The sequence below is a fragment of the Humulus lupulus genome, chromosome 6, assembly GCF_963169125.1.
Source record: "Humulus lupulus chromosome 6, drHumLupu1.1, whole genome shotgun sequence".
NCBI lineage: Eukaryota > Viridiplantae > Streptophyta > Magnoliopsida > Rosales > Cannabaceae > Humulus > Humulus lupulus.
The window spans coordinates 141,025,231-141,036,588 of NC_084798.1; the positions used below are offsets into that span (position 1 = coordinate 141,025,231).

The window sequence follows — 11,358 nt, forward strand, 5'->3', positions numbered from 1 at the left end:
TACCGCCTCTCAGGGGACATCCCGGTACGCGATCCCGGGTTTATACAACCTGCCCCGGTGATGGTCCCGACTTACACTCCCGGATGACCTTTGGGCCTCGCCGAAACTTGGGCTGCCAATATTCATTTTCCCTTCATCTAATAGGCCTGATCTGGGCCTTAATTCTCAAGCAGGCGGCCCATGGACTTAGAGTGTGGATCCGTACATTTTGGAAGAAACGGGGATAACAATTACCCCCCAAGCCTTCATCTGGGCTTGCGTGGTGGAGGCTTGTCTCCCTCTCGGACCATCTCAACACTTCCTGGTTCATTTCCAAGGCGACGGGTCTGCGAATGGGGGACACTGCTTGCTGAACGATCATGGAGTGAAAGCCTACTTCGATGTCCTGGACCGAATCCAAAAAGCCCGGTCCATTTACCAGAGCCCCGATTCATTTACTTCAGGGCCGTCTGGAGGCCTCCCATTCGCCCTGCTTCATCATGAAGGACGTACATGTCCCTCTGTGAATAGCACATTGATGGCACTCGATTTTGAAAGGTCAGCAAACATTCTATTGGTTACCGTGCTGGGAGTTAGTATGTCAGCTCGATTTACGAAGCGTCCGATCCGCACGAATGTCCCCATTATTATCTTTGCGACAAAGAGGACCGTTGTATGGGATGGCCCTTGAGGTGCTCTTCTTCTGGGCCGTTGGATTGGGGCGGTGCGGATCACGCCTCTAGGAATCGTGATCCAATACTCGAGTAGGTCCATTAATGTCCCTGCACAATCCAGGACCGTCCGATGGGGGGGATCATGCCGAATCGTTAGATCGAAACGGCCTTCTGGTTCTTATAAATAACCTCAGATCTTCATTTGACATATTTACACTCTCAGAACAAAAAAAATGCTTTAAAGGACCTTTTATGTCCGAGCTCGCCGACGACATTCTCCATCATCTACTTTGTCTTCGCCGTCATTTATTCCCGACGCGCCTGATCTCCGCACCTTCGCCTAAGCGAATGACATCGGCCTATCTAATAGACGAGTTTTTGAGCCGCCTTCATCTGTTCAAGGCCGCGATTTTACCGTCACTATCGCCGGAAACAAGCCATTTTTCACGACCAACCTTTTTTAGTAAGTTTTCCTGACCTTTTGCTTTTATTTTCTTGCGTTTTCCATATCGCCAAAATTGTTCGTTTAGGTTGTTAGAGCTATCCTATGTTTAGGCTGGCTCTGGGTGCATTCGAATAGGTTAGGAAAAAATAGTCTGGATTGTCCCAAATCCCCTCAGGTTCTGGCGGCTCCCGGGCAAACGATAATAGGCCGGCTTAGGAGAACTTCAACTAGATCCCTTCTTATTCATTTCCGATCAAGGTTTCGTAGTTCGTTGGTGATCCCGGACCTGATCCGGAGGGGACTCTTCCAAGCAGTTCGTAGGAGAGCCCCTATGCCTTAACCAACGTCCTTGGGTTTTGGTTCTAACTTCTTGGTTGTTTGTTCTGGTTTGCTTCCAGATTATCAGCCATGACTTCAGGCGTTACCATACATTCAGAAGAACATGTTCAAGCAGCCCATGTTGCTCTATTAGGACCCAAGACTTCTAGTGGCAACAGATGGGAGATGGACGGAGTGCAGAACCTGTTCCTGAATTATCAGATGTTGTATGCCCTGGAGAAGCATTTGGGCGTGGAGTCAACTCCCGGAATGTTCTATAACCATCTAGCCAGAAAAGAGGAGAAATCTCACACCGGCGTGGGCGAGTTCGGGGCCTGGAGCGTAGGCCACATCAGTGCGGGAGTCACTCTCCCGCTTCATGACTACTTTGCGCAATTCCTCAAGTTCGTGAGGATTGCGCCGTTCCTGCTCCTACCTCAAGCATACCGAATGCTTGCAGGATGTCGCATATTCTGCATAGCGAAGCAGATCCCGGATCTTACTCCAGCAGAGGTGTTGTACTTCTACAAGTTGGAGCCGCATGTCAACATCAAGGACAAGACCCTGGATTGCTTCTACAGACTAAAATCGTGGGGCAACTACGCTGCTCCCACCAGCACATGGAAGCACCTCCCGCACGTCAGACATTACTTGTTCATGAAGTCTGGGTTTCTTTTGGAAAAGAACCCCATGCAGGTGCTAGACTTCCAGCGAGTGGGTAAGTGACTTCCTGTTCCCTAGTTTCTTTCTTGTTTTCACTTTTATTCCTCATTCTCAATATATTACCTTAAATGGTAGGACCCTATGCCGAGACCCCCCTCACCCAATTTATCCTGGACCGGAAAAGTTCTACCATCGCTAAGCGTGGAAGATCTGGACATAGGGGGCTACGTCAACACCGAGAACCTCCGAGTGGTCGGGATGCTGGCGGCCAACCAAACGATCAAGGCCCACAACCTCCTGGGGATACAATGCGAGAAAGACCCAGCATTGAGGGAGGAGCTGTCCCTTGAGCACATCAGAGCTGTAAAGGCCGCAGCCCTGGCAGACGCGGCCAGAAGGAAGCGAGACCAGACTCAACAGAAGGAGAGTGCCACCTCCGAGGAGCTGGAAGCCCTCTTTGACAAGGACCAACTGAACACGGGGACCCCGGTGCTAGTGTATCAGGGCGAGGTAATTCACCTTTGCTTTTGACTTATGCTCCCCGAGTTGGGGACTTAGTTAGGGTTAGACTAGTTTATCAACGCCCCCTGTTCAGGGCCGATGGAGAGATGAGACCTTCGTCTCCCATCACTGTAGATCAGGACACTCTCATGTACTCGTCAGGGTTTCTTCAATATGGGAACTTCTTATACCCGGATGACATGGGAGAACGAATCCATTCCTTCACCTTAGGAGAATTAATTCGGGTCTGAGGCCTAGACAAGGGTTCATCCCATAGTACTTTTAGTCTTGTTATTACACATTTGTATTAACTTGTTTATTTTGCTAATTCCCTTTTTGTTTGCCTATTTCAGAAGACTATGACATGTCCAACCCTGTGGAGAAAATGAAGCAGGCCCTTAAGGTCCAGACTGCCAAGGCTAGGGCTTCGGCCAAAAACATCGCCAAAGGTGCGCCCAACCCAAAAGCTCTGGACGCGATCCTTGAGAGCTCGGTGCCGAAGCCTAACTCCGTTGGGGAAGCCCCAACCGCGGTCTCGATCACAACAATTCATCCTGAAACTGTCCCAGCTCTACCTACTCATCCTCCGGTAATCGACTTGGAGCGAGAACTGCTGGTGAGTCGGAGTTCCGGGAAAAGAACCGCAGACTCAGACGCGGGTGAGGCCGCAAAAAGTATAAAGAGGGCCAAGACCAAAGGCGCTGGCTTGGCCGAGGAATCCTCCGGGGAGAGTCAACTCGCCGCCCAAGAACTTTCATAAGCGCCCGCGCTTCCCATCCATCCAACTTTGCCCAAAGAGGGAGAGGCAATTTTGCAGGAGGAACAATCCAAAATGGTGTCCCGGACGTGGGAGAATGGCTGGGAGAAGAGGGAGAAGGTTTACCGGTCCCTGATGATTCATCATCAGGCCGAGTTCTTGGAGCATCCGGCAGCTTTTAGTGCATCCCAGCCGATTGTGGATCGGCTTGCTACTGAGACAGGGTTCCCTCCCAAACTGGGGCAAGACAAGGCTATGTTTGCTGCGGACTTGCTGGATCAAGTGGGGGCTACAATGTCCAACCTCTAGTTGAAGAGGTACGCCACCATAGCCAACCAAGACATACTATTCATCTCCCAGTCTCTGCGATCAGGCCACTGCTATAAGTTATCCGTTTACATCTCCTTTTTCTTCTTGCATTTTTAGTTCTTCAGATTTTTCTAACTTCAATTCATTCTAGGACGCTCTACTGGCTCACCGGAATGCTGACTTGGCGGCCAAGATTGCAATGAAAATGGTGACGAGCCAACTAGAGCTGGAGGTGGCCGTGAACCAGTGGGAGGCCGCTAAGGAAGCCCTGGCCAAGGAGGTAGCTCAGGCCAAAGTGGACCGCGAAGAGGCTGCCCAGACTAAGTTTCAACTTGAAGAGACTATGTCCCGGAGAGAGGCCGAGAATAGCAAGCTTGTGCCCACTCTGGAGGCAGAGCATCTCCGAGTAAAGGCCTTGTAGAAGGTGGCCGCAGCCTAGTCGATCCAGGACCGGGGGAAGGTCATCGGTGTTGAGTCTCGGGTCCGTGAACTGGACGACCTGTTTCGGCAGGAGGTGACGACGCATGATGAGACCCGTCACGAGAAAGAACAGGTGGACGCCTTGCTGGAGGTCACCTTTGATGAGGCCATCTACATGGCCTGGCTCCAGGACAAGAACATGAACCTCCTGCTTTACCCCGACCCCGCCGCGAAAAGGGCCAAATTTGAGGCCAAGGAGAAAGCTGACGCGGAACCCTTGGACGAGGAAGAGGCAGGTGGAGCCAACCCAGAGACATCAGGGCACGGTGAAGCCTAGGCCTGGGTCTTCTATTTGTTTTTCTCTCTTTTTTAATTTTGTAACACTTTTATGGACGCGGATGCGTCTAAGCCAATTTTTATATTCGCGTTTACTTCATTTCTTGCATAAGGCTTTTCTGTTTCAATTCGTTAAACTTTTACTAAGTGTTTTTACCACCTTGCTTAAATGATTCGAATGTTCGGTCCCGGTTCCAACGGCCGGGACCGTTGGGGAAAAGTTGCAGGAAATGTCTCTTTTGGTGACCCGTCTTTGGGTTTTGACGATCTGGACTAGATTATTCCGGTTTTATAATACGGGCTCCAATAGCCCGGACCACCCGAGATCTTTCTAGATTTTAACTTGTCAACTCATTTTAATCCTGTTGCTTAGGTTCCAATGGCCTGGGCCATTGGGGAGTTGATAATTATCACTAAATCTATTCAACCCAATTCTAGTATTCAGGTTTTGACGGTCTGGACCATCAAGGATTAGTTGATTAGCTTATTTTGAAACCTGGGTTAGGTTCCCATGGCCTGGGCCGTTTATAAGACTAATTTTAGACAACTTATACCTGGGATTTGCGCTCCAATAGTCCTGTGCTATTGCTGAGATGACGCGAACGGGTATTTGGTTATTTGGGACCACGCTTGGTCAACCAATTTATAAGTATTTTATATCCCCGGGTCTCGCATGTCCAGGTTAAGACTAGAGCTGGCCGGCGTGTCCTATTGGATATTTCACCTCCTGGACTATGTATGTCCGGTCCTGGATTGGGCCTGAGCCTCAAGTCCTATAGTTTGTAGCCCTAGACCACGTAAGTCCGGGTCGGGACTAGGCCTGAGCCTTGCATCCTACTTGGTTTGTAACCCCCAGACCTTGTCGGTCCAGGTCGGGACTAGGCCTTAGCCTTGCGTCCTACTTGGTTTGTACCCCCCCAAACCTTGTTGGTCATTAAGCGATTGTAGCGCGACAGATGATCCCTGGGGTCGGTGTTCCCAGTGTAGGTGGGCAGACTCGGCATTTTGAACCCTTTGGGGAGCACCACCTCCAGGATGTGCTTGGCGCAGGGCTCCTTTCTTCTTCGTCAAAATCAATTCCTGCTCCCTCCTACTTGCAGACTAGGGGAACTCTCTCATTCCTTCTGACATTGAGATTATTTCTCAAATCGCCATCTCAGGGGCAGATCTTTTCCTTATGGGCCCATTCCTTTCGAGCGTTCAGCCCGTCCCGTAGGTCTACACAAGATGTATCATCCCCGAAGCTAAAGGCGTTTGGCTTGTCATCATGCTGGCGCCCCTGGTGGCCCTTATTCACGGAATGGAAAGACCATTCCCATCTAGTCTGCCCTGGGGCAGGCCGGGGCTTGGTTCCATGCAGGCGCGTCCCTTGCGGATTGATTGGGTGGTCCTGTCCTGAGCCCGACACAGCTTCTCTTTCCTAAAGAGCGGCCGGGGGCGGGTCCCGGTCTTCTAGACAGGAGGGACTTCCCTTTCTCTTGGGCCGGGTTAACCGGGCCCTGTCCGGGGGCTTTTCCCGGGGCAGGAATCGGCCTCGCATTTTCTGGCGCGCTATTCCTAGCCTGCGGAGCGGGCGGTTGTTTTCCTGGAGGTGGAACGATTGGAGGACTAGCCGCCAAACCTTGGACGACTATGAAAGCTTGCAGGGCTTGGAAGGACTCTTGCATCCGTCGAGTGGCTTCCTTTTGTTCGGCAATCCTGGCCTCTTGGTCCAAGACTTGCTGTCTTAGTTTGGTCACCTCTGGGTCCTCCTGGTTGGGTTCTACTTCTTCTGGGATCGCGAGATCCTCAGCTTCGAGATTGTGGTATTCCCCCCCCCCCCCCGATTTCCCTCCTCTTCCTTATAGTAATCTTCTTCATACTCTGCTCCACCTTCATAGTTCTGCAACTCGTCAAGCTGGGACATCTGATGAGGTGTGTCCTTAGGTTGGCTCTGAGGAAGAGGTTGGCTAGGCAAAGGCTCTCCATGTCCTTGTTCTTGGTTAGTAGGGTCGAAAGTGGTGTGTCTTGTGTTCACCATTGTTGCAGACGTTCAAAATCAACTCAAGCTTTCTTAGACTCTCAATGAAAGCACCAAAATTTTTACCAAGTTTTTCGGAAACTAGAATTATAAGTGTTTACTGAGCTTAAAATAAAGGATTTAACAAAAGTAAACAAGGTTTTTACGTGGTTTGGGCGTTAATGAGCCTTAGTCCACGAGACAGTTGTGTTAGAGCTTAGAGAGCTTTTGACAATGGACTTTTCTACATGTTTGAGCAGAGTAATTACTTACAATAAAAATCTAGGATCCCCTCCTTAGTGCACCACTATTCATATTTATAGGCACGCGAATGCACTGGGCTTGGGCCGTGGTAGTCCGGGCCCAATAAGGGTGTAAGTACCATTGGCTTCTCTGATGGGAGCCCAATACAAAGGATTGAAATATAAAACATACATTAATCAAAGCCCATTGGGCCAGCCCAAACAAGGTCATATTATATGACACACGACAAACTAGTGTTTCGGTCTAGGTGTTATGGGCTGCGAGGAAGATTTGGGGGACAAGATCGGTCAGAGTAATGGCAGCGCAGTTCTGAACCAACGACGTACAATCCCGAGGTAGCCTCCTCTACAGGTTACTCGTGGGGACAACACCCCACGCTTCTCAGGACGATGTCAGTATCGGGGATACTTTATCACGCCAAACTCGGCCAATTGATCCAGGTCCGTTTACCAATGTCCCCTTCCGTTTACCAGGGTCCCGGTCCGTTTACCAGGATCTGGGTTTATCCATAGCGATCCAAGCCCAATCTCGGATTTGGGAGCCGCGACCTCCTTTACCGCATCTCAGGGGACATCTCGGTACGCGATCCCGGGTTTATTCAACCTGCCCCGGCAATGGTCCCGGCTTACATTCCCGGATGCCCTTTTGGCCTCGTCGAAACTTGGGCTGCCAATATCAATTTTCCCTTCATCTAATGGGCCCGATCTGGGCCTTAATTCTCTGTAAAGCGGCCCGTGGACTTAGAGTGTGGATCCGTTCATTTTGGAAGAAACGGGGATAACAACCACATTAAGCATAAAAACTCAAATTCCCTTTTATATTTTAGGGAACAACATGATACTGTGAAAAATTTAGGCTATTTATTCGTAATTTTTAGTTCCAACATAGTCTCATCAGAGTTTATTATAAAAAATCACTGTTATTATAGAGACAGAGACCGGACAGGATCTATTATTGTTGATAATTGAAGAGACATAGACAGTACAAGGGTTTAACACATTTCCGAAAGTCATGGTTTTCACAAAATTTGGTGGTGCATCGTTGTCTTCGCTGATCACCAAAACCCAGGAAGGAAAAGTCTAGTCAAGATTCTTCCTGTATGAAGGGTACAATATATATATATGATGTATATACGTGAGTGGGATGTATGAGTGCCTTTCAAAATCTTTACAAGATTAATAAAAGATTCAAACATTATTTCGTATTTGTATGAAGAAAGCATCAATGGGCGAGTTTCCATTTGTGTTAGTATTGCTGCTTTTCCTTTGTACACCAATTTTTGCAGTTGATAGCTTAAGACAAGTGGATTCTATCTCTGATGGCAGAACCTTGGTCTCCCAAGAAGGAAGGTTTGAGCTTGGTTTCTTCAGTCCAGGAAATTCCAAATATCGTTACTTGGGAATTTGGTTCAAAAACATCTCTGTTCAAACTGTTGTTTGGGTTGCCAACCGTTACAATCCAATATACGACATGTCGGGTTCGTTGCATTTCAACAGCAGTAGCACAAATCTTGTTCTGTTCGGACAGAACAAGACAATCGTTTGGTCATCGACGACACCAACGAGTCTAGAAAGAAATCAAGGCCAAAAGCCAATTCTTATGCTTTTGGATTCTGGAAACCTGGTGATCATAGATGAGAAAAATAGAAACTCAAAAACATATTTATGGCAAAGCTTTGATTATCCTTCTGATACAATGTTACCTGGTATGAAAACAGGGTTCAACATAAGAACAGGGCATACTTGGCTTATGACAGCATGGAAGAGTGCAGATGACCCTTGTCCAATCGATTTGACTTGTGGGATGGAGCCTCATGCTTACCCTGAATTATCTATTCGAACGGGCAAAAGGATTTACTATCGTCATGGCCCATGGAACGACCTTCGTTTTAGTGGCACACTTCATTTGAGGCCAAACCCGATTTGTGACTTGGAATTTGAACACGACGATAATGAAGCTTTTTTCAGGTACTTTATCAAGGTTAAATCTATCATCAGCAGAATAATCATCAATCCTACAACCAGTGCCCGCGAACGATATGATGGACCGAAGCAGAGAACTCTTTGAGTCTTTACTCTTCAGCTCCCATAGACTACTGTGATAGCTATGGACTATGTGGAGTCAATGGCAAGTGTGTTGGAAGCTCTAACCCAGTCTGCCAATGTCTTAAAGGGTTTAAGCCCAAATCTCAGGTGAATTGGAATTCACTAATTTGGGCTGAAGGGTGTGAGAGGAAAACTCCATTGATGTGTCTGAACAAAGAAAAAGATGGGTTCATTAAGTTGGCAAATTTGAAAGTGCCGGATACTACGAACACTTGGGTAAATGCAAGTATGAATCTGAAGAATTGCAGGGCCAAATGCTTGAGCAACTGTTCTTGTGTGGCTTATTCAAACACAGATATCAGAGAAGGAGGCAATGGTTATGTCATTTGGTTTGGGTATTTAGTTGATATCAGAGAAATTCCAGCTGCTGGGCAGGATGTCTATATTCGAATGCTGGCCTCTGAGCTTTGTAAGTTTTTTGATAACGTTTGCTCTGTGTTTTATAATGTTATTTCAGCTGTGTTGACCAGAGATCTGACTTAAATTTTCCTTTTTCTTTTCCATGTCAAACTAATTGCTATCAAAAGCAAGGGGTGACCATGAAGTGAAAGCACTCATCTTTGCAAGTGTTGGTGTGGCACTTTCTGGGATTCTTATATATGTATCAGTGATTTAACTAGACATGTATATATATAAATACATATATAATGTGATGATATGAAGTTGATCATTTTGTTAACCCTTTTAAGTTTACTACGTATAATTATCTATTTCAGAAAAACATAACAGAAAAAATCAGATGGGTGGAAGCAAGGAAGAAGAATTGGAACTCCCCATTTTCGATCTTTCCACAATATCTACGGCCACTAGTAACTTTTCAGACATCAATAAGCTTGGAGAAGGTGGCTTCAGACCTGTTTACAAAGTAAGTTTCTCAAGTGTGCTGGTTGATTGAAATATGCACATATAGAGAGAAAAAAAACATTTAAATTTATTTAATAAAGAATAAAACGAGTTTAGCAAGTTTCTTTTTTTAACTATTTTTATAGGGTAAGCTTGGAGACGGGCAAGAAATTGCTATGAAGAGACTTTCAATGAATTCAAGACAAGGAGTCAACAAATTTAAAAATGAAGTAGTACTAATTGCAAAACTCCAACATCGAAATCTTGTGAAGCTTCTTGGTTGTTGTATTCAAGAACAAGAGAGGTTGTTACTCTACGAATACATGTCCAATAAAAGCCTTGACTTCTTCATCTTTGGTAATTAGAATCTTTTTATTCGAACAAAATATTAATTGTCATAATTTATATACAACCTAGAATAATTTTTAGAAGTTCCAAACTGCATTTTTTTGGTCTAATTATGTTGATTGACTTGGTATATTTCAGATCCAAAACAAGCTAAATTATTACAGTGGCCTAAGCGCTTTGAAATTATATGTGGTATTGCTCAGGGTCTGTTGTATCTTCATCAAGATTCTAGACTAAGAATAATTCATAGAGATCTTAAAGCTAGTAATGTTTTGCTGGATAGTGAGTTGAATCCCAAAATTTCAGATTTTAGTCTGGCTAAAATTTTTGGAGGAGATCAAATAGAAGACAAAACAAACAGAGTCGTTGGAACTTAGTGAGTATTCTTGCCATGCTTTATATATTTATGTATGCAATAGTTTTTGTATATGATCAACGAGTGTCGTTATTATTTTTAATAATGTTATTATTATGAATGCAGTGGATATATGGCCCCAGAATAAGCTTTCCATGGTCTGTTTTCAATCAAATCTGACATCTTCAGTTTTGGTATAATGGTGTTAGAGATTGTAAGTGGAAAGAGAAATAGAGTCTTTCACCCTGAAATCGATACCCTTGCACTCACAGGACATGTAAGTATTGAAACACTATTTATTCATAACATTATATGAAGATGTTTGATGCTTGCGTGTTCTCTGATGATGAGTGTTTGGTTTTGAATAATCTAGGCATGGAAATTGATGGAGGAAGGCAGTGCAATTGAATTGCTTGATGAGTGCTTAAGTGGTTCAAAAAATTTATGTCAAGTCTTGCGATGTATCCATGTTGGTCTCTTATGTGTGCAGCAAAATCCTATGGATAGACCAAGCATGCAAATCTATTGTTATGATGTTGGGCAGTGACAATTCTATGCCTCAGCCTAAAAAACCAGGCTATTTCTTCGAGACAGAGTCACCACAAGGTGGCCATTCTCAATCATTCACAACAAACAATGCGACCATGTCAGTACTAGAGCCTCGATGATATGTAATGTAATTGCCACATGACAGCAATGGACATGTTTTTCCTGCGTGACACTGTAGTGCATCAAATTTTTTTATTTTATTTTATTAACTACTTTATTTGGTAATTGTTAAGTGTTAGGTATTTTAATTTAATTATTTGAATGTTTAGAGTTAATTGTGATTGAATTTTATTTCTTTTATTTATTTGATTTATTTTTTGTTAGGAAAACTTATACATGATCTTTATTTATTTTCATGTATATCTAATATTAAACAAATTAATACGAGATAGCCTAAAACATGTTTCTAAAATTGAATTCAAAGAGAAACAAAGATAGGAATACTTACAGTATACGCAGCGGAATAAAAGAGTCATTCCTTCAGTTTCTCTAA

General features: G+C 45.2%; 1 protein-coding gene and 1 pseudogene across 1 annotated transcript; both read left to right on the plus strand.

Moving 5' to 3' along the window:
* The first annotated feature begins 7,530 nt into the window (after positions 1–7,530).
* On the plus strand, positions 7,531–8,868 carry LOC133784214 (G-type lectin S-receptor-like serine/threonine-protein kinase At4g27290). The gene has a single exon (XM_062223658.1). The coding sequence runs from the start codon at positions 7,875–7,877 to the stop codon at positions 8,730–8,732; it is 858 nt and encodes a 285-aa protein (XP_062079642.1). The 5' UTR covers positions 7,531–7,874; the 3' UTR covers positions 8,733–8,868.
* Positions 8,869–9,509: 641 nt separating this feature from the next.
* On the plus strand, positions 9,510–11,095 carry LOC133785498 (G-type lectin S-receptor-like serine/threonine-protein kinase SD1-1; annotated as a pseudogene).
* Positions 11,096–11,358: the final 263 nt, after the last annotated feature.

Coding starts and splice junctions, on each gene's coding strand:
- LOC133784214 (XM_062223658.1), top strand. CDS start 7,875: ATGAAGAAAGCATCAATGGGCGAGTTTCCATTTGTGTTAGTATTGCTG.